This window comes from Pristis pectinata, chromosome 30 (genome assembly GCF_009764475.1).
Source record: "Pristis pectinata isolate sPriPec2 chromosome 30, sPriPec2.1.pri, whole genome shotgun sequence".
Lineage (NCBI taxonomy): Eukaryota > Metazoa > Chordata > Chondrichthyes > Rhinopristiformes > Pristidae > Pristis > Pristis pectinata.
In genome coordinates this window covers 6,480,204-6,501,469 of record NC_067434.1, presented here as the reverse complement: position 1 = coordinate 6,501,469, position 21,266 = coordinate 6,480,204, and the positions used below count along the sequence as shown (strand labels likewise).

Sequence of the window (21,266 nt, the reverse complement as noted above, 5' to 3'; positions counted from 1 at the left end):
CTCTTTGCCAACTAAAGTCGGCATAACCAGTCATTCTCTCTCCAGCTTGAATCAGCATGGTGGCACGGGAGGTGGCATGGGGACGCAGCTGGTAGAACTGCTGTCTCTCAGCTCCGGCAACCCAGGTTCGATCCCGACCTTGGGTGCTGTCTGTGTGGAGTTTACACGTACTCCCTGTGATTGCGTGGGTTTCCACTAGGTGCTCCGCTTTCCTTCCACGTCTCAGAGATACATTAGATACGCTAGGTAACTATTTGCTCTACTAATGAATGATAGATACTGGGGGAGAGTTTATGGGAATGTGGGGAGAACAAAACGAGATCAGTGTCAATGGGCACCTCATTGTTTCCACACACTCAGCGGCCAAAGCGCCCGATTCCGCGCTGCATGACTCTATGAATCTTTTGTTGCCATAGAAACATTGGGGGCATTTTAAGCACTTGTGAGATAAAATGTAAATTCTTCCTTAACACAGAATTTTATAGGTTGAAAAGAATTTACAAAATGCTAAAAGATGAAGCCACAGACCTCAGAAGGACTGAGAAATCGTCTAGCATTGCTTAGGGGCGGGAGCAGGCATTAGCGTGTGTAAGGTGGCTAATCTCAACAGCAATGGTTTAGAAATGGGTGATGGTCTAGTTTTAGTGCAAATCTCATCACGGATGATGCCCCCTGCATGTAAGAGTAAACACCCATTAGAGGGGTACATATATGATGAGGGGATTTAAGAGAGAACCTTTTAGCACCAACAACTGAAGGCATGGCCCAAGTCCGGAGTGGGTGGGGTAGAGAGAGAGAGAGAGAGAAAGAGAGAGAGAGAGAGAGAGAGAGAGATGTATCAGGACTAATCATCTCTCATGGCACTTTTGGTTTTAGCTTTAGTTATGTGCTAAATGATGATTGTGTTCAATGATTCCTGAGTGGTAGTTTGCAGTTCTGTATGCAGAGATATCCAGGACTCCCTCATTAAAAAAGAAAGAAAGATGAAACGTGGCAACACCTCTCAACACTAAACTGGAGGCCCGAGGTCCCTCAATGTACCAAACTCAGCCTGGTTCCTACCATATCTCTGACTCATTCAGTTCCTGAACCTGCAGTTTACAAATCAGCTGCCCTGTAGGTTATTCCACAATTTGCCCAACATTGAACAATCTCTTCTCCATGTGTAATTCTTCAGTCATCCTCCTTCCAGCCCTGCTGGAAATGCACGGGGTTAAGATGGAAAGTATACATCTCTGGGCACCTTGTCATTATTGTCATTGTAAACATAGATTCAACAGCATCACAGGAACCTGAGGAGCGGACCATTGAGAGCCTTGAGCTTGCCCCACAGAGATAGGAAGCTCAGCTCTGAGTCAGAATATTGTGGATTACAATCCCACTCCAGAGTTATGAACACATGTGCCAGGATGTCAGAATTCATTATTGTCATTGGTTTGGATAATGTGAGGTCCTGTCAGGTTAATATTAAAGAAGTAATGGGAGAATTTTGATGAAGAGCAGAGATTTCTTCATGATCTGCTGGTCAACAGTTATCCCTCAACTAGCATGAACTATCTGGACACAGTATCATTGGACATTTGCAACACAGGAAGCCATTCAGTCCATTGTGTATGTTAGTTGATAGAGAGGTCCCCAGCCTAACCCCAGTTTCCAGCACTCGGACCATAGCCATGCAGTCACAGTTCTTCAACGACACACCCAAGTACGTTAAACTTGACCAGATCTTCTGCCCCTCCCACACTCTTTGACGATAAGTTCCAGACACCCATCACCCTCGGGGTGAAACACCTTTCGTCATCTCCTGTCTAATCCTTCCACCCATTACTTTAAATCTGGTTTTAGTCCCCTCATTTTATTTACTTAATCTCTGCCCTTCATAATTTTGTACACATCAATTATGCCTCCCCTTAGCTTCTGCTTTTCCAAAGAAAACAGCCCCAGCCTATCCAAAGTTTCCTCACAGATACAATTTTCCAGTCCTGGTAACATCTTGATAAATCTCCTCTGCACCCTCTCCAGTGGAATCGCACCTTCTGTATAATGTGCTACCAGAACTGTGGTGCCCAAACTGTGGTCAGTAATTCATTGCCGAGGTAGGAGTTTCCTGGTTGCTGAATTCCCTACATTATAGTGACCACACTTGGAAAGTGTTTAATTGGCTGGGAGATATTTTGGGATCTACTTGGTCAAGAAAGGTACCCTAGGAATGCAAGGGTTTTTTCCATTCAATTTACATCTAATTTGCAAAATCAAAATGATAACAACAATGGGAAACACTTTGTAGGCAACATGGAAGAAGGTTGTACATGGCTTCTTTTAATGTGATGAAGGAAGTGCGCTCCAGAAACTACATGATCTGTGGCAGAAGCCAAATTGTCCCAAGACAATCTGAGAATCATCCTCCACTGCAGTCTTCATCTACCAGCACATACATTGAGACATGAACCCTCTTCACCATGTTGAGAACTTAGAGCTGGATGGCAATTTGACTGGTACTGCTCTTTGACCTAACCACCATGGGTGATCTTACTAGGATTCTGGGCACCAGACAGCAGTTCATTGGAACATACAAGGTTCTCCATCACTTCAAAGCTGCTATCCATTGAGAAGGGACTTGATATGAAGCTTGACATACTGGGAATATTTCCTCTAAGCTGTTTAGTTTTAAAGATGTTTTTTTTTTAAATAAAGGAGCATTTCTTTGGAATGGGTGCAAAAGGGCTATATTTTTTTGCTTGGTTTTAAAACTGACCCTCAGAAAAGTGAAGGCAAATTGGAGAATTATTGTTGTGCAGAGTATTCTCAGATGTATGGCTAATGACTAGTGAGGAAGATGCTTCAGAGAATGGAGGAGGGGAGAGAGGGGGAGCCTGTGCGGTCTGTCCAGAATAGCTTTTGCAATTGGCTCTGTGGAAACAGTGACCTGACCAGCTTCAGTTGCTTACCAGAACAGAAGTACCTGGCTCATTGGCCCGTTGTGTCCCTGGCTGTCAGAACTGGACAAGGTCATCCCCACTCCCCAGCTCTCAGTCACAGTCCTGCAGGTAACACGTCTTCATGTGCTCATCCAGCTACATTTTAGAAGTGGTGAGGATTTCAACCTCCACCGCATTTTCAGAAAACAAGTTCCCGGCTCCCAGCACTTGTTCGGTGAAATGGGTTCTTTCTTAACTCCCCTCTATCCTTCTACCAGTGAACTTAATGTGAATGAATCCAGGTTACTGACCTCTCTGCTAAGGGAAATGAGTCATTTCTCTTTATCTTGCATAGGTTTCTTGTAACTTGAATCTCACTAATGCAAAGGTGCAATTGATTTGTCTTTAAATTTGGCATGCTTTCTGAATGTGTTTGTTCAGGAAGGGCTATGGTTCAGTTCTGACTAAGGTCTGTTGGGAGGAAACTGGAGCACCTGAAGTAATGAGTGGGAAACCACACAAAGATTCACAGACTTAACTTCTTTTTTTCTTTTTCCCTCTGGGAGTGGAGCTTGACCTGCTGGGCATGTCCTCCTACTCTGCATTTTGCAACTCCTACATTCTTTAGTCTATAATCTCACTCTCTAACTGCTCCCAATCACTCATTGACCAGATAACCTTGTTTACACCTTACCCCCAGGGTAACCCTGGTTTTACCCTGTCAGAGATACCCCCTCCCCCACCCTTCTACAGTGTAGCAAACTTCTTTTGTCTCCTTCTGATGAAGGGTCTTTGACCTGAAACATTAATTCTGTTTCTCTTTCCACAGCTGCAGCCTGACCTGCTGAATATTTCCAGCATTTATTTTATTTTAGATTTTCAGCATCTGCATTTTCCTTTTTCACAGTGTGTGGGCAGTGTGTGTATGTGAAATGAGACCTGCTCCTCGTGATGAGTTCCAGCATCCAATCTGTTGCCACGTTCCCACCAAAGCTGTTCTTTAACCATCTGATAGGAGGCAGTGTGGATGCTGGTGGGGACACCCAGTCAGGCTCCACAACAACCCTTTGCATTGCTGCTTCAGTGCTTGCAGGATGAAATACAACATTCCTGACCTTCGGAAACATCAGAATGTTGTGTCTTTGGAGACTTGCAGATGACGTCATAGACCATGTACAATTACTCAGATTGAACAATATTTGTCATTGACATCTGAAGATGGTGTATGGGCCAAACGCAGACAACTGGGACTAGCTTAGATGCTCAGCATGGATGAGTTGGGCCGAAGGGCCTGTTTTCTTGTTGTATTTGTGGTAAATGGCAGGTGGCTAAAACCATCATAACAGTTGTGTTTTTTTAAATAACTTCACTAAATAATCTGAAAATTTTTATTGGTCAACCTATACATTAATTTTAGTTGTTCAAGTCAGCTCAACTGAGTTAAATTGACTCCAGGCCAATCTCCCGTGAGCTGGTGTCAGGTAATCCCAAGAATTTGCTTCCTACCACAGGAGTACTACCTTGTATTTGGAATGGTGCCTTTAACCTAATGGTGCTTCTCAGAGCCATGAAGGGAATGTGATCCTGCATAGGGAAAGGTTATTCTCCATGCTCAAATCTTGGCCAGGGAGGTAGGTTTTAAAGGAGAGGCAGATGAGTTGAGGAAAGCAATTACAGAGAGCGGGACAGGGGGCACAGGGGTGCAGGCGGGAGGCTGGCTAGGTTGTGGGATTCAGAGATTGGGGAAGGGGAGGCTATAGATCTTTCGGGAAATCTCCATGATGGAAAGGAAAGGTTATGGAGTGAATATATTTAATTGAAGGAAGGAAAATGTTAACTTGTCAGCTTTGGAGAATTAGCCGGTGGAAGGCAGCGAGGACTGGAATAATGGACAAGCAAACCTGGAGTGGGATTGAATCTTGGCAACTGAAATATATGGACGAGTTGAACTATGTGGTGGAGGAGGGAGTTTGGTCAGTGGATTAACCAGTCATGGAGATAATTCCAGTGGTGGGTTAGGGTGGGACAGGGGACCGAGGCAGCAAAGCTGTTGGGCAGGAAGTGGAGGTTAGTATCCTGGGCTTGCTGGGGGATCACTTGTCCACCTTATTGTCAAACTTTATGTCAGGGAGAAGATTGGAGATGCTGCTTATTAGATGATTGAGGGAGCTGCAAATTGGTAAACTGGGAACGGAATCAAGACAATGAAAGGAATGAGGAGGAGGAGGTAGTTTACAAGCTGAGAAACAAGGTTTGAAAACGGAGAAGATAAATGAGAAACAAGTAATCAGGTAATGGTGAGAGAGGAAAGGGGAAGGGACAGAGAGAGGAGATTCTCCTGACTTTGGAAGACCCTGGTGGAATGTGTAAGAGTCTCAGTGTGACGTTCACTATTGTAAAGGAATGTCAAAGAACTCAGGCTGGACATTTCATCACCCGGTGCTGTTTACGTAAGGAAGTCGGGATGAAAACTTTAACCATTTCAGTTTAAACAGTGCTCACTTATTCTGGGGATGGTTCAAAATGATCAGTCTTAGAGTAAACTTAAATTTGAACGTCGCTGAACCATTGACAGGTGCAGCACGGGTGTCACACCACTTAGACACACCACAGGTTTGCCCAAAATTCCTCCCTTTAGTGAAGCTGCAACCCTTTAACTGAGACCATCAGCGATCATCTAGTGGTCCCCCTGCGCCTTTTGGCCCCATCCGCAGGCAGGATTGTGTTAGCCCCTTGGGCCAGCAGGATGAAGATACCTGCAGCGCTGCTTCAGACCCAGCACCGAAGGGAAACCTTCCTTGATGGGACACTTCATCTAACATTCCCGCTTTTGTCGTGCACGGTGAAATTCTCAATGGCATTCACTCACCAGACGAGATTCCCTCCCATGAGTGTGAAGTTGAATGATTGCCTCTCCATTGTGCCCTGTAGCTGAAGCAGGCCTGTGTTCCAAAGCCCCAACGTAACTCTGTTTTCCAGGAACTTCTATTGCCTAGCTGTGTGTCCATACCCCACCCCAGGCTACAGGGAATTCCTACCCAGCTTGGCTCCTGTGGTTCCAGAGGAACGGTGAGAAGGAGAAGCTGACTGGCCTCTCCTGTAACATGAGGCAGGCCTGATTCTTTAGGTAGCAGCTGGCAACTTAAACACACAACAGAGTGGAGCTGGGTCTGACTTCCCAGAGTCACGCTTCAGCTTTACTTCCATAGTTTAGCGCAAACAGTAAGAATTAATATGCATCACCTGCTGGTCTGGATTACAAGCAACAAACATAATTCATGGCTTGTTTTGGTGCGAAAGAGAAGTTTTAAGAAAATATAGGTTACACAAGGAGCACTCCTGACACAAAATGTTGTGCGATGGGAATGTGCACTGGGATTTGGGACACTGGCATCAGTGTGGATGGCTTGATTTCCCATTCATTCTGGAAAATTGCATTAGCTGCCTGGCTCTCCCTGGTTAAGTTCCTGCTTCACACCACATCATCACAGAGCGTTAGTACATTATCCTCCAGGTTTTTTAATGTTAATCCTAGTGTGTCTTTAAACCTCAGCAGCGTCCGGACACTGCTGAGGTTTAAAGACACACTAGGATTAACAGTAAAAAAATGCCCCAAAGTGCTTTATAGCCAAATAAATACTTTTGAAATGTAGTTATTATTGTATTGAAGGGAATCCACAGCCAATTTGGGCACTTCAAGTTTCCATATATGACAATCTGATTAAGACTAGATAATCTATTTGTGTGGCTTTGATTGAGAAATAAGAACTGGCCAAGAGCACTTGAGAGAGCAGACACAACTTCAGATTAACATCTCATTGGAAAGAAGTACTCACCTGTGACTGTATGGCACTTCCATCTTTACACAAAGGCATTTATATTTTTGTGTTGAAATCACTGGAATGATTTGGAGGTAAGACTGGTACCGATTCACTGAGCAACAGCCTACTCTTAACGTGCTATTTCTTTGTCAGAGTAAAGTGGGGAGTTTTTTCAGAAACCATGTGGATTCAGGGACTTTGAACTGTTGATTTTTAAGGTTTATATCAGATTATATTTTTTTTAAATAAAATTACTTTTACTTGGAGCTCCTGGGCATTAACTCCAGCCACACCCTTGTATCAGTTGACAATTTTCAATGTGCATCTGTGCCATTTACAGTGTTCCCTTGCAGTAGGGAAGGAAGGAGAACAGAACTGAAATGACAGACTGTCTGAGCTGTTAATGCTTCAGGCAACTTAAGCAGGTTATTAACACCCTGAATTTTGTTCATTTGTGGCCCAGTTTGGTGTGGTCTTTGTTACCCAGATGGTAACCATGACTTGTGAAACAATCAAGCAGATCATGGCATTCAGCTGATGGCTTCCTCCACCACAATTAGGAAGTTATAATTCATTTAAGTGAAAGTATTTCCTCTCCAAAATCAAGTGCCAGACAGTGGATGGAAGCTCCCAGGGAAGGAGAAACAACTCTTCTCTAACAAGTCAACATTAAGCTAGTTAAAGCTTCTTACTATTGTAATGTTTTTGTGGTTGGTCCCATCTGTAATTAAGTATCTGAACCTAGCTCATATAACTACCGGTAGCAGACAATTTGAAATAGAATCCCAGAGCGAGGAGCCATTTGTGAGTTCATTGGTGTAAACAGCAGCAAATCTGGGACCAGGCTGGTATGGTTAGTAGTTTAGCTTCTTGGCCACTTCCCATGGGAATTCATTCCTGCCAAAATGTCCATAGCAGGCGGTTTTTTGGTAGATTGCTGTCTTCAGGTTTAGGTCCCTAGAAAAGGAAACATTTTTTTTACTGTTACAATGTGGATAGGCTGAACCATTGATAACAGAGAGAGAAAGGCAGAAATGAGGGCAAGTATCCAAAATATCTTGGTCCATCCAGCAACAAGGATTCAAGATTTCCTTTCTGGTTCTCTTCATGGAAAACCATCCCAGGTGTAAATCAATTGTGATCAGGGAGTTTCCTGACATCACTTCTAACTTTGTGACCCTGTCTTTTGCCATTTTCATGATGCAATTTCAAACCATGTTTTTAATGAATCCATTATTTCCTGGCTTCTGTCTCATTAGATCCTATCTCATGGCCTTATTGTCCAAGATCGGTGTGTTCTGTTCAAGTCCTTCTGGTCGCTCCTTACATTTCAGTCTTCTAACCCTTGGCAATCAGCCTCGTGGTTTTTCGCAGAATCACATTTGTCATACATGTAATTGTGTGACATCACTGCATGACGTACTTACTCAGCTGGGTATTGTTTTGTGAAGTCTGAGCCTTAAATAAACCAGGTGCACATTTAGAGCTCTGTGTTCCCCCTGTGTTAATCTGCACGTTACTCTAGACATTAAGAGCTCTCTGTATCCCCTCAGATTACTCTGCATGTTACTCTAGACATTAAGAGCTCTCTGTGCTCCCTCCTGTATTACTCTGCACCTTACTGCTCTCAGTTTGAGGAGTCAGGGAGAAGCCTTGTACCCAGTACAGTGGGAGAGGTGCAGGATAACAGCTCAGACCCATCCACTATATTGGGAGCCTTGGTGTCTGAATGTGTGAGCCTTTTGGCTCTTATGCAGGTGGAGATGTTCTTCAGGGCAAACAATTATTGATATTGAGGGCAAGGGTGACAATTTGCCTGCTCAAAACTAAGCCATAGAGGGGTGTGAGAGAGCCTCCTCACTGACAGGAGCCCTGGCACGTTTGGAACTGTGGCAGATTGTCCAGAGCCATGGCAGACAAAAGGTGTTTTATTTGATGAGGTGACAGAGAGATTACAGAATCACTTTAATCCAGCAACCTCAGACATCATCAAAGGCCATAAATTCCGAACCAGAAACCAAATCCAGCCAAGTTCATAGATATCTACACTGGCATTAAGGGGCACAAAGCCCTCATTTACATTCAAGTAAACTCCTTTGCTGTTTACTGAGATCTAGACTCATAACTTACAGGATGAAACTCAAGTCTAGGAAGAGCTAAAAAACATAGCATATTGGTCAGAACTACATAGAATGTTTGGGACAACATTATTGTGGTTTCCAAGGCAGGTAAGATTGTCCAGCTTTGTGGTGATTACTCCCAGTGAAGCTATGGACAATGAACAACACTCATTGCCAGTGTCACAGGGTCTGTATGCTGAGTGGCCAAGGACCAATGGTTTCACAAGTCGAAACTCTCCCATGAATATGCCCAATTAAACATGGATAAAGAAAGCCAACACAGTCTCATATTCAACCTCAGGGGCTTTATTCATAAACTCAGCCACCTTATGGTGGTACTGGTATTGGTATTGGTTTCTTATTGTCTCCTGTACTGAGGTACAGTGAAAAACTTGTCTTGCATACCAATTGTACAGGTCAATTCATTACACAGTGCTGCTACATTGAGTTAGTACAGAGTGAATTGAGGTAGTACAGGTAAAAACAATAACAGTACAAAGTGTCACAGCTACAGAGAAAGTGCAGTGCAATAAGGTGCAAAGTCACAACAAGGTAGATCATGAGGTTAGAGTCCATCTCATCGTTTAAGGGAACAGTTCAATAATCTTATCACAGTGGGGTCCTTATCCAGAATAGGCCATCATGGACAAGGTATTAAATGGACTCCAACACTGCCTATAACTTCTTGATCACAACTGCCAGAGGAGGTTTCGTGAGCAGAACACTGAGCTCCAGAAAGGGAAGTGCTCCATTGTGTGGGAAGGACTTGTTTACTTGGCCCTGAGGGTGGGTACAAGCAGTCCGTGACTGGTCAAGGGGAAGGCTGATTCTTGTCTAGGCTAAACGCTGACTTGGTGAAGCAGCCAGCATAATCAAAGACCCCACCCACCCGGGACATTCTCTCTTCTCCCCCCTCCCATTGGGCAGAAGATACAGGAGCCTGAGGGCACATACCACCAGGCTCAAGGACAGCTTCTATCCCATTGTGATAAGACTATTGAACGGTTCCCTTATACAATGAGATGGGCTCTTGACCTCACAATCTACCTTGTCATGACCTTGCACCTTAATGTCTACCTGCAATGCACTTCACTGTAGCTATGACATTTTACTCTGTATTCTGTTATTGTTTTTACCCTGTACTACCTCAATGCACTGTGTAATGAACTGACCTGTACGATCGGTGTGCAAGACAAGTTTTTCACTGTACCTCGGTACAAGTGACAATAATAAACCAATACCAATACCAACTCAAGGATATCACTGATCTTTGATCTTTTCCAGGTACAGTCCAGCCTTAAGCTGAGTTTTTGCTGGACCTTGGAAAAATATTGATCTGGCTGCATCAACTGCTGAACAGGGATGGACCATGGGGGTGGCTTGAATCCTCAACTCCTTTTTGAATTTTCCTACTGAATGTCTATATCCTGTATCATTGTCCTCCCAAAAGTGTATCACCTCACAAGTGATCTGCCACTTAATTGTCAATTTGAAACATTCTCGAAGTCCCTTTTCATTGTTAAATGCCTACAAATTTTTGTACAGCCTGCAAATTTTATTATGATACTTCTCTTATCCAAGTCCAGATAATCTCCACATATTGCGCAGGGAAGCAGCGCCAGTCTTCACCACCGGATGGAACATAAATTGAACCTAATAAAAATCCAGACGCTTACACCACAATGGAGAGGCTTTGGTGTGGAGACTGAAGTGACAATGGCTAAGAAATATTGGAATATAGAGCTACAGGCCATCCACCCAGTGGGAGATTACAGTTACGTGGATATAATACAGAAGAACACAAGACAATAGGAGCCAGAGTAGGCCACTCAGCCCCCCAAACCTGCCCTGCCATTCAATATGATCAAGGCTGATCTATGCTGGCCTCAACTCCTCTTCTGTGCCAGTTTGCCACAACCCTCAATTCCTTGATCTTTCAAATATTTATCTATCTCCACCTTAAATACATATGTCTAATGATTCACTACCCTCAGGGACAGAGAATTCCAGAGGTTCACCATCTGAGAGAAGATTAATGAAGGCTATTCCCTTCTGTTGTCTGTCCCTCGGTGTTCAGTCTCTTATGGTTACCCTTCCTTGTCAACGTGCATTCTCTATTCATTAAAAAGCAGTCCTATCATATTCTAGGCTGGAAGCATTATGTAACGGTGCATGCTGGATTCTATGCGCCAGGGAACTACAGAGAGACAATCAAGAGTTTGTACAATGATTGCTGCTTGAAAATACTGTGGCCAGGAACGAAGGCAGCTTCCCATTCCAGGCAATTCATTTTCATTCATGTGGTTAAAATCTCTCCAGCATTGTCCCAGACTCTGCAGGAATTGACTAATTTTCACTCTTTTGAGTAACAAAATAACAGTGAAAGATAAATAATAGAGAAAGCACCTTTTGGTCACTCACCTGTGTTATTCATAACAAAGGTTACCCCACTGAGCAAATAATAGAGAAAAGTCACTGGGAGCAGTTAAAGAATGAGCTTCATCCTTTGGACAGTTTGCCTGTTCGTTATATAAGTGTGGAGATTGGAGGAGTGGGGCAAGGAGGGCTGCTTGACTTGGTGAGGCTTGGGAAGTGGGAGACCATATGTTGAAGCCCCCAGGAATACCCCCATTTGGAGCTAGGGACTAATGTTTGCCATGTGCCAGGGATGATCTCACTGACATAGTCATCTTAAATTGGGAGCAGGAGTGTTTCCTTGTGGCCAATGCATGGAAACGTGGGGACTCCCAAAACAAAATGAAACACGTTCATTTTACCTGACAATCACACCGGGTCGAAGGTCGAAGTTCTTCCTCACGATTTCCATCAGCGCTCTGTCTCCCATCTGAGAAGTCCCGTATGAAAAGATGGAGATGGAGAGCGGCTCAGCAACACCAATGGCGTAGGCAACCTGGAGATTTCGGCAGGAAGAGCTTGCTCAGAAAGTGGCTTCAGTGGGTAACCTGTTATGTAAGAAGCGGTGCCTCAAGAAGGCGGCATCCATCACTAAGGACCTGTCACCATCCGGGACATGCCCTCTTCTCATTACTACCATCAGGGAGGAGGTACAGGAGCCTGAAGACTCACACTCAATGATTCAGGAACAGCTTCTTCCCCTCCGCCATCAGATTTCTGAACGGTCCATGAACCCATGAATGCTACCTCGTTATTCCTTGCTTTGCTACACAATTTATTTATTTTTATAATTCATAGTAATTTTATATCTTTGCACTGTACTCTGCCTCAAAAAAACAAATTTCATATCATATAAGTCAGTGATAATAAATCTGATTCTCATAATGGCTGAATGCACAGCTTGTGTGCAAGAGGATAAAGCAATGATTACCAGCACAGAGTTTCATAATTACAGCCAACCATAATCATGTTCAGTCATATCCAGATTTACACAGAACTTGAAATAACTGAATACACTCTCTGAAATACACCTACACAAACACAGTCGCTCACACCCATAAACATTCACTCAAACTCATTCGCAGATTTTCCATCGACAGTGACACATACAGAGCGATATTCACTCACAACCATACAAACTTAAGTAGCTGTGTTGGTAAAAGTCCTGTCAAACCTCCTGCAAGTTAGGCACCAATCAACTTTGGGTTAGATCACCCTCCAGTGTTGTTGGATTCAGGAATTCCCAACTCAATGACTCCATGGCAGCATTATCTGCTGGAGGTACAGGAACAAGGTCCATTTGCCTTTCTCAGGATGTCCATAGACTGCTCAGTGGACATATTCCAACAAAGGCAGCATGCACTTCATATATCATGGGCAATTTAGCTGATGGCTTAGACACAATATTCTTCTTTGTATAGTAAGTCGGGAGCAACATTTATAAATTGAGACTGAGATTATAAGCCACTGTATGGTCTTTTATCCGAAAGGTATTTCATTTGTACTGAGGGCAAGATGGTTTTTAGATTTGAGTTGCTCTCTAGATGGAGGAGGGTGTGAATCTCCACCATTCCCTTTCCTAATGCAATCCCTTGGGGTCGAGGGTGACTCTGTCCACGGCATTACTGAGTGATGGGAGGTCTCTGTGCATGAAATCATTTGACATGGGACACCAGTTACCATTCGGATTTGGCAAAGTGTGGTCTTGGTCCAAAGGCAAGCAGGTCCAGGATGCCTGGAGACCAAGCTCTGTGGCACAAACTGAGTGCACACACATACGTGAACATAGATGCACACTCTCTAAGCACATAACCACACACCCAAACATAAACTCAGGTTCTACACACACACACACACACACACACACACACACACACACGCGCGCGCGCGCACACACACACACACACACACACACAAGGAAAAACGCACCAAACACACACACAAGGACGTGCACACACACACACACACACACGCGCGCGCGCACACACACACACACACACACAAGGAAAAACGCACCAAACACACACACAAGGACGTGCACACACACACACACACACACACGCGCGCGCGCACACACACACACACACACACACACACCAAACACACACACAAGGACGCGCACACACACACAAGGAAAAATGCACCACACACACAAGGACGTGCACACACACACAGACACACACACACAAACACACACACACACACATATTTTGCCACTCATCCTCCCCCTAACTCCAGACTGTACCCTCACCCAGTTCCAGCAGCCAAGCCTAACACAGACCACACAAGCCCCTAACTCTCCCAGAAAACTTTGGGAGAATCGCCTGCTCGCTGCTGCCTGATGTCAGCAGGTCACAGCCTCCAGATGCACTGTGGGTACGTGGGCCCTGGAGTGCCCTTACTGGTGAGGCTGGCACACCTTACCTGGCCACCATCATCTCTCAGCATAGACAATGACCCGAGGCCCACAGGGCCCCCGTTTCCCGCACTATCTTCTACCATTTGTGCATTATGGCCTCATCACCCATGTCCCATTCAGATCCTATTTAGAGCAACCCATGTGCTTCGAGGATGGTGATACCCAGGGAGCCTTGAAGTTGGGATCTCAAAGGAGTTCAATAACAGGGAATTATCTACATAGGTTGGAATACTGGGATTAAACGGTGCTGTAAATGAGAAAGCAGAGAAATGGGCCAGTTGGGATTGCTCGATTAGGGACCTACATTGACTCAATGGGCTATATGGCCTTCTTCTGTGCTGCAAGAATTCTATAGTTCTATCCCACTTCATAGTTAGTATAAGTAGCAGCATTGTTTAATCTCCGTTCAAACCAGCCTGAATTCCTTTCCTAAAAAAGCAGCAGTCTAGAAATGACTGTATTGATATTAATGCATGGATGCTTAACGCAGTGGTGATGCAGTTCTGCGTTGGTTAAATGGAAGCTTTCAATAAAACCGGGGCACGTTGCCGTTAAATGGCAGTCAGAGTAGAGCCACACAGAAACCCTAAGCATCTACTGTAAGAAGCTGCCGAGCCCTCACCTGTACTAGGACACGTTTGCACAGACCGGCTTTCACTAGGGACTTAGCTACCCAGCGAGCAGCATAAGCAGCAGATCGATCAACCTTGGTGTAGTCCTTGCCCGAGAAAGCTCCACCACCGTGAGCTCCCCATCCCCCATACGTGTCCACAATGATCTTCCGGCCAGTGACTCCAGCATCACCCTAAACAATCCAAACACAAGACACAAAATGATTGCAAACCCATTACAAGCAGCTTCTGCCTTTGCATCTTAAACCTATGCCCTTGTATCTGATACTCCTACCTTGGAAAAAGGATTATGACTATCTGCCCCAACATAATTTTATATCCCCCTATCAGGTCACCCCACAGCCTTCTTTGCTCCAGGGAAAACAAGCCCAGCGTGTCCCGTCTCTCCCCAAAACTAAAGTCCTCCAATCAGGCAACAGCCTGGTGAGTCTCCTCTGCGCTCTCTCCAGCACAACCACATCCATCTTATAGTGTGGTGACCAGTTCTGCACACTGTGCTCCTGGTGTGTTTTGTAAAGTTGCAACATAATGCCCAGACTTTTAGATTCTATGCTCTGACCAATGAAGGCCAGGATGCCATATACCTCTTCACCACCCTACCCACCTGTGTTGCCACTTTCAGGGAATTATATTTGATCTCCAAGGTCCTTTTATTCATCAACATTCCTTAATACACTACCATTTACTGTACATGTCCTACCCCTATTTGACTTCCCTAAATGCATCACCTCGCACTTGTCGGGACTAAATTCCATCTGCTGACTCTCTGCCCAACTTTCCATCTGATCTATTTCCTGCTGCAGTCTTAGACAACTTTCCTCACTATCCACATCACCACCAACTTCCCTGTCACCCACGAAGTTACTAATCATTCCTTCTACATTCACATCCAAACCATTGTTACACATCACAAACAACAAGGGTCTCAGCACCGATCCCTGTGGTACACTACTGGCTACAGACTTCCAATCAGAAAAGCGACTTTCCACTACTCCCTTCTACCTCCTATTAACAAGCCAATTTTGGATCCAATTAGCCAGTTCTCCATGGATTCCATGTGCCTTAAGATTGTGAGGGATCTTGTCAAATGCCCTTCTAAAGTCCACAATGTCCACTGCCAATGTCAACCTTCATCCTTGGTTACCTCCTCAAAAAAGCTCAATTAAATTTGTGAGGATTGGATTTAAGATTAGGATTGCCTCTGGATAAAGCCATGCTGATGAATGCCCCTACCTTACCAAATGTACACAAATCTAATCCCTTAGAATTTTCTCCAATAATTTCCCTGCCACTGATGTTAAGGCTCACTGGCCTGCAGTTACCTAGTGTGTCCCTGATGCCTCTTCTTAAATAAAGGAACAACATTAATATCCCCCAGTTTACTGGTATCTCATCTGTGGCTAATGAACACACAAAAATATCTGTCAGGACCTCAGTTTCCTCCTCCCATAGCAACCTGGGGATTTATTAACCCTTATGTGTTCCATGACATCTAACACCTCCCCTTTCTTATTACTGACCTGCTCCACACCATCAACATACCTGTCCCTGAACTCACTACCTTCCATTTCCTTTTCCTTGGTAACTACAGGTGAGAACAATTCATTTAGGATGTCACCCACATCCCCTGGCTCCACACATAGATTACCCCTTTGGTCCCGAACGGGACCCATTCTTTCCTTGGCCACCTTCTTGCTCCTGATGTACTTATGGAATGGTACTTCCAGTGAGAAAACAAGCTGGAAGGAACTGCTGGCTGGAAGGGGACATAGATGCAACGCCACCTCTTATGGCTGTCACATGCCCAGTGAACATGGCTTACAGTACCAGGGTGTCACTACCCTTCTTCAGATCAGGTGCCGTGTGGTTTCATTTATGAAACATTGACATTATAGCAGGGATGCCTGGGACTTTAACTGTTAAGTTCGATAGCTGAGGGTTTTACAGCTGGATTTTACAGTGCCAAGATGGACCTTACATCTCACTCAATCCCCCTCCTCCTTGTTTCCCCATAACCCCTAGGTAATGCATTTTAGATCACAGCAACTCCCCCTGTAAAATAATTCTGCCATTTCCTCTTTGGGCCTTTTGCCGGTTCTCTGTCCATCGAGACTCTGAGCAGTTACTTCTCATCTACTCTGGCAAAGCTCCTTTTGATTTGAGCATCTTCACCAGGTTGCTGCAGGTTTCCCAATTCACAATGTCCTTGCCACTGACCTGAGGTCCTCCAATCACGAATCGCCCGCTGGGCTGGAGGTGATACACGGTGTTGTCATCCAGGTACTTTTTGGGGACCACGGTATCGATAACCTTCTCCTTCAGGGCCTTGCGCATTTCATCCAGCCCTATGTCTTCGTCGTGCTGCACAGAGATGACGATGGTGTGCACGCGGGTAGGGACGACCATCCCGTTCTCCTGGCTGTACTGCACCGTCACCTGCAGGGGAAGCGCGCCGACTGTGTCAGTCCTGCGGCCGACTCACCTCCTCCCAAAACTAAGCTGATTACAACCTTGCCAATCCTGTCTCCAACCTTCAGCAATGGGAAACGCAGAATAACGTACAACACACCTGGGTTTTGGAGTCGGGTCGGAGCCAGGGGAGGGTGTGGTCACGTCGCAGCTCGGCCATGCGAGCGTTGAGCTGGTGAGCAAGTACAATTGTCAGCGGCATGCTCTCTTCTGTCTCATCCGTGGCATAACCGAACATCAGGCCCTGAGAAAGGGATACAGGCGCAATTAGAGAACAGAAACAGGGACTGCTTGCTCTTCCCATCCATTCTGGGTCAGGGTAGAAACGATATCCGTGGCTCTGAGGTCAGCAGATTGTTGGGCACAAGAGACCTGTAGCAATGACCTTACTACACAGAGCTCATTCAGGTGAAGGAGTCTAAGGTGAAAATCAACCTTTAATTGAGTGGCAGTCAGGGCTTGAAGGGCACGAGTTTTTAGACGAGAAGTCACCGATATATTGTAATGAATTTACAGCACAGAAACAGGGCATTCTGCCCATCTGGTTGATTCTGACACCTATAGCCTCATCCCATCCTATCTCATTGGAGACACAAGAGACCGCAGATGTTGGAGTCTGGAGCAACAAACGCTGCATCAGGACCCCTCATCCGCCCTGAGGTAGGGTTTTGACCTGAAACGTCAACAATTCCTTCCCTTCCCACAGATGCTGTTCGGCCCACTGAGCTCTATTCCATTGGGGTGCCAGTACATCTGTCCTTTCCACAGCCATTACTCCATTAGTCTGGTTTCCCCTTGTGTTTGCCTCACCTACTGCATGATTTAGTAAGTTCCACATCTTTGTTGCACTCTTGGTAAAGCTTCTTCTGAATTTCTTATCAAAGATATTAATAACCAGTGGTTCTGCCTTAACCATTTACCCTGGTTGTGAATTCCACATTAAACCCCTACAATTCCACCTTAACCCACACCACAGTTCCACCTTAAATCTCCACAATTCCACATTAAACCCCCACAATACTTCCTTAAACCCCCACAATTCCACCCTAAACCCCGCAATTCCTCCTTAACCCCCCCACAATTCCACCTTAAACCCCCACAATTCCACACTAAATCCCACAATTCCAACATTCCGGTTCAGTTGTTAATGACTGAGGAATGGCTGGGAGTATCCCACTGCTGTCATCAAGGGCACAAACCACAAATTTCTTCAGCCAGCGTGTACAACTCTGCATTCCTCACAGCCCCTGTGCAGTAGTAAAGTGCATCCTGTCCCCTGTGTAGACAGAGGGACAACTCCTGTCATGTTCCTGCTCATGGCTGCAGTGCAGATGACTGATCTCCGTGGGTCCAACTCTCCCTCATGACTGCCGTGGGGATACACGATAAAGTGGAGAACTTAGTGTTGCTAAGTGGTGAGAGCTGGCTAGGGAGGGGGAGCTGTGTGCTTCGATCCTGAAATAATGGACCATCAGAGATTTGCTCATTGTGACTGGTGCTTGAAGTGGCCACAAGCTCTAGGCAGGGCAGTGGTCAGAATATTGTCTTCCAAAAGTGAGGAACATCACCCACATATGGCCGTTGATTCTTCAACAGCCGCTACTTTGTAAAAAGTCACCAACACAAGTCACTGTGAAGGTAAGGGAAGGAGTCATTACCCAGTTGCACATATAGAGTCATCGAGTCATACAGCACAGAAACAGGCCCTTTGGCCCAACTCATTCATACTGACCAAGATGCCCATCTAAGATAGTCCCATTTGTCCATGTTTGACCCTATCCATCTAAACCTTTCCTATCCATGTACACGTCTAAATATCTTTTAAATGTTGTTATTGTACCTGCCTCAACCACTTCCTCTGGCAGCTCGTTCCATATACATACCACCCTCTGTGTGAAAAAGTTGCCCCTCAGGTTCCTATTAAATCTCTTCCCTCTCACCATAAACTTATGTCCTCTAAGTTCTTGATTCCCCAACCCTAGGAAAAAGACTGCATGCATTCACTCTAACTGTGCCCCTCATGATCTTATACACTCTGTAACATCACCCCTCAGTCTCCTAAGCTCCAAGGAATAAAAGTCCTAGCCTGCCTAACCTCTCCCTATATCCAAGTCCCTCAAGTCCTGGCAACATCCTCGTAAATCTTTTATAAGATATCTTTATCGGTCACATGTACATCGAAACACACAGTGAAATGCATCTTTTGCGTAGAGTGTTCTGGGGGCAGCCCGCAAGTGTCGCCACGCTTCCTGTGCCAACATAGCATGCCCACAACTTCCTAACCTGTATGTCTTTAGAACGTGGGAGGAAACTGGAGCACCCGGAGGAAACCCACACAGACACAAGGAGAATGTACAAACTCCTTACAGGCAGTGGCGGGAATTGAACCTGGGTTACTGGCACTGTAATAGCGTTACACTAACCGCTACACTATTGTGCCTGCCCAACCGTTTCTGCACTCTTTCCAACATAATGGCATCTTTCCTAAATCAGGGTGACCAAAGCTGAACACCATACTCCAAGTGTGGCCTCACCAATGTCTTGTACATTTGCCGGTCAGTGTGGAGTCAGCTATTGGTACTGGGAGCTGCTGGGGTCCTGCTGGTACTGCTGAGTGATGACTGGTGTCGGTGAGTTTGATAGCTGGAGATTCTGCAGTAGAAGTTACCCTTTGATTTGTACAGATGTGACCGAGAGCGACCATTGTGTGCTGCTGGCCGTTAACTCACCTGGTCTCCAGCACCTATGTCTTCCTCATCTCTGTCCAGATGGACTCCCTGCGCGATGTCCGGAGACTGCTGCTCCAATGCTACCAGCACATTGCAAGTCTTGTAGTCAAAACCTGTACACAGGCAAACAAGGCCACTGTTAACAATGCAGAAGGAGGAGCTTGAATCCAGGACCAGGTCTTTCTTTTTGCTTTCTGATGCAATCCAGTGTCCAGTGGCAATAATTACCCCCCTAAATTACCACAATATTCAAACTTCCTCAAATACTAGACTACTAATTTCTACTTGAGAATTACCTTGCGTGTACCAACCCAATATAATTTACAGCTACAAACAAGATACTGGAAGAACTCAGTGGGTCAGGCAGCATCTGTGGAGGGAAATAGACAGTTGATATTTCAGATCGAGAGCCTTCATCTGGACCTGCTGAGTTCCTCTAGCATCTTGTTTGTTGCTCCAGATTCCAGCATCTGCAGAATCTTGTGCCTCAGTATTATTTACAAATTGGAAGTGCAAAGGAGCAAATAAAACTTCAGTGAGTTCTTGTCAAGTTCAATCTATTGACTCTGAGTGAATTGACACCTTCCCTCACTAAATAATGAAAGTATTTTGCTTTTGTGTGTGAGCACAGCTGAGTTTCTGGGTTGATATACTGTTGACTGCAAACAGAAGGCAACAGGGAGGAGTCACTCTCCATATGCACACCTGTGTAAGTGAGTGGTCAGTGATTTAGACAGGGTGTGGGGTCAGTCGTTACAGGGTCACTGAGTAAGGACGGTGCTGTAATTAGTTGGTGGGTGGTTTCTGCAGGTGTTCATGAGTGGAGTACCAGAGTCGTACAGCTTGGAACCAGGCCATTTGTCCCATCGGGTCCATACTGACCTGTGGGCACCCGTCCACATTAATCCCATCTTCCAGCACTTGGCCCATAGCCTTCAATGCCTGGGTGATTCAAACATTCAGTTAGCCACTTCTCTCTAGCAGTGTATTCCAGGTACTCACCACTCTCTGGGTGAGAAACGTCCCCTCAGATCCCCTCAAAATCTCTTACATTTCACTGAATGTTTCGATATACGTGTGACTAATGAAGAAATCTTATCTTATATATATCCTATAGTTTTTTTCTACCTCTGATATGGGGAAAAAAATCCCGCAGTCTACCTTATTTATACCTCTCATAATTTTATACACCTCAGTCATGTCCCCTCTTAACCTTCTCTGCCTCAGGGAAAACAGATGGCCTCTCCAGTTTCTGCTCATAACTGAAACGTTCCATCCCAGGCAACAGGGTGGAGACAGGTGGCAGGGCTGGAGTCCTGCTAATACCCATGAGTGAGGACTGACGTTGGTGAGTTTGGCCGTCGGGGATTTCGTTTGAGAAGTTGCCCCCTCGATTTGTACAGACTGTATTTGACAGATGCACAGACCAGCACACTTGTGTTGTGTCACTAGATCACATCTGGGACAGCAGCTTCACCCCTGAAAGAGAGGAGTCCTCTGAGCAACACTGGGGTAGGAAGGGTGCTGGAGGGAGAGGGCAGTGTGCGGCAATGTCTGCACAGAATCAACATGAGCACAGGTCTGGACTTGATTCCTCGCAAGGTTGAATATCACTACTGAGGCTAACACATGAAGAAAGTTTATTTGCAGAAGATACCCAACATGCCCAGAGAACTGGTTCCAGCTGAAGTCTGTATCGTCTGGAGAGGATCTAGCAAACTGAAACTATCCTAAGAGTTTTCA

The 21,266-nt window shown here is 45.3% G+C and overlaps 1 protein-coding gene across 1 annotated transcript in view; it reads right to left on the bottom strand.

The window, feature by feature from the left end:
• Positions 1–6,083: 6,083 nt before the first annotated feature.
• Positions 6,084–21,266, bottom strand: part of LOC127584617 (S-adenosylmethionine synthase-like) — a 22,451-nt gene continuing 7,268 nt past the window's right edge. The window contains exons 4-9 of the mRNA XM_052041430.1: positions 19,524–19,636; positions 16,895–17,038; positions 16,543–16,761; positions 14,316–14,498; positions 11,637–11,770; positions 6,084–7,696 (exon numbers count right to left, since the gene is read on the bottom strand). Coding sequence (XP_051897390.1) covers positions 7,594–7,696; positions 11,637–11,770; positions 14,316–14,498; positions 16,543–16,761; positions 16,895–17,038; positions 19,524–19,636 — 896 coding nt within the window. The 3' untranslated portion in view covers positions 6,084–7,593. The remainder of the gene's footprint in view (positions 7,697–11,636; positions 11,771–14,315; positions 14,499–16,542; positions 16,762–16,894; positions 17,039–19,523; positions 19,637–21,266) is intronic.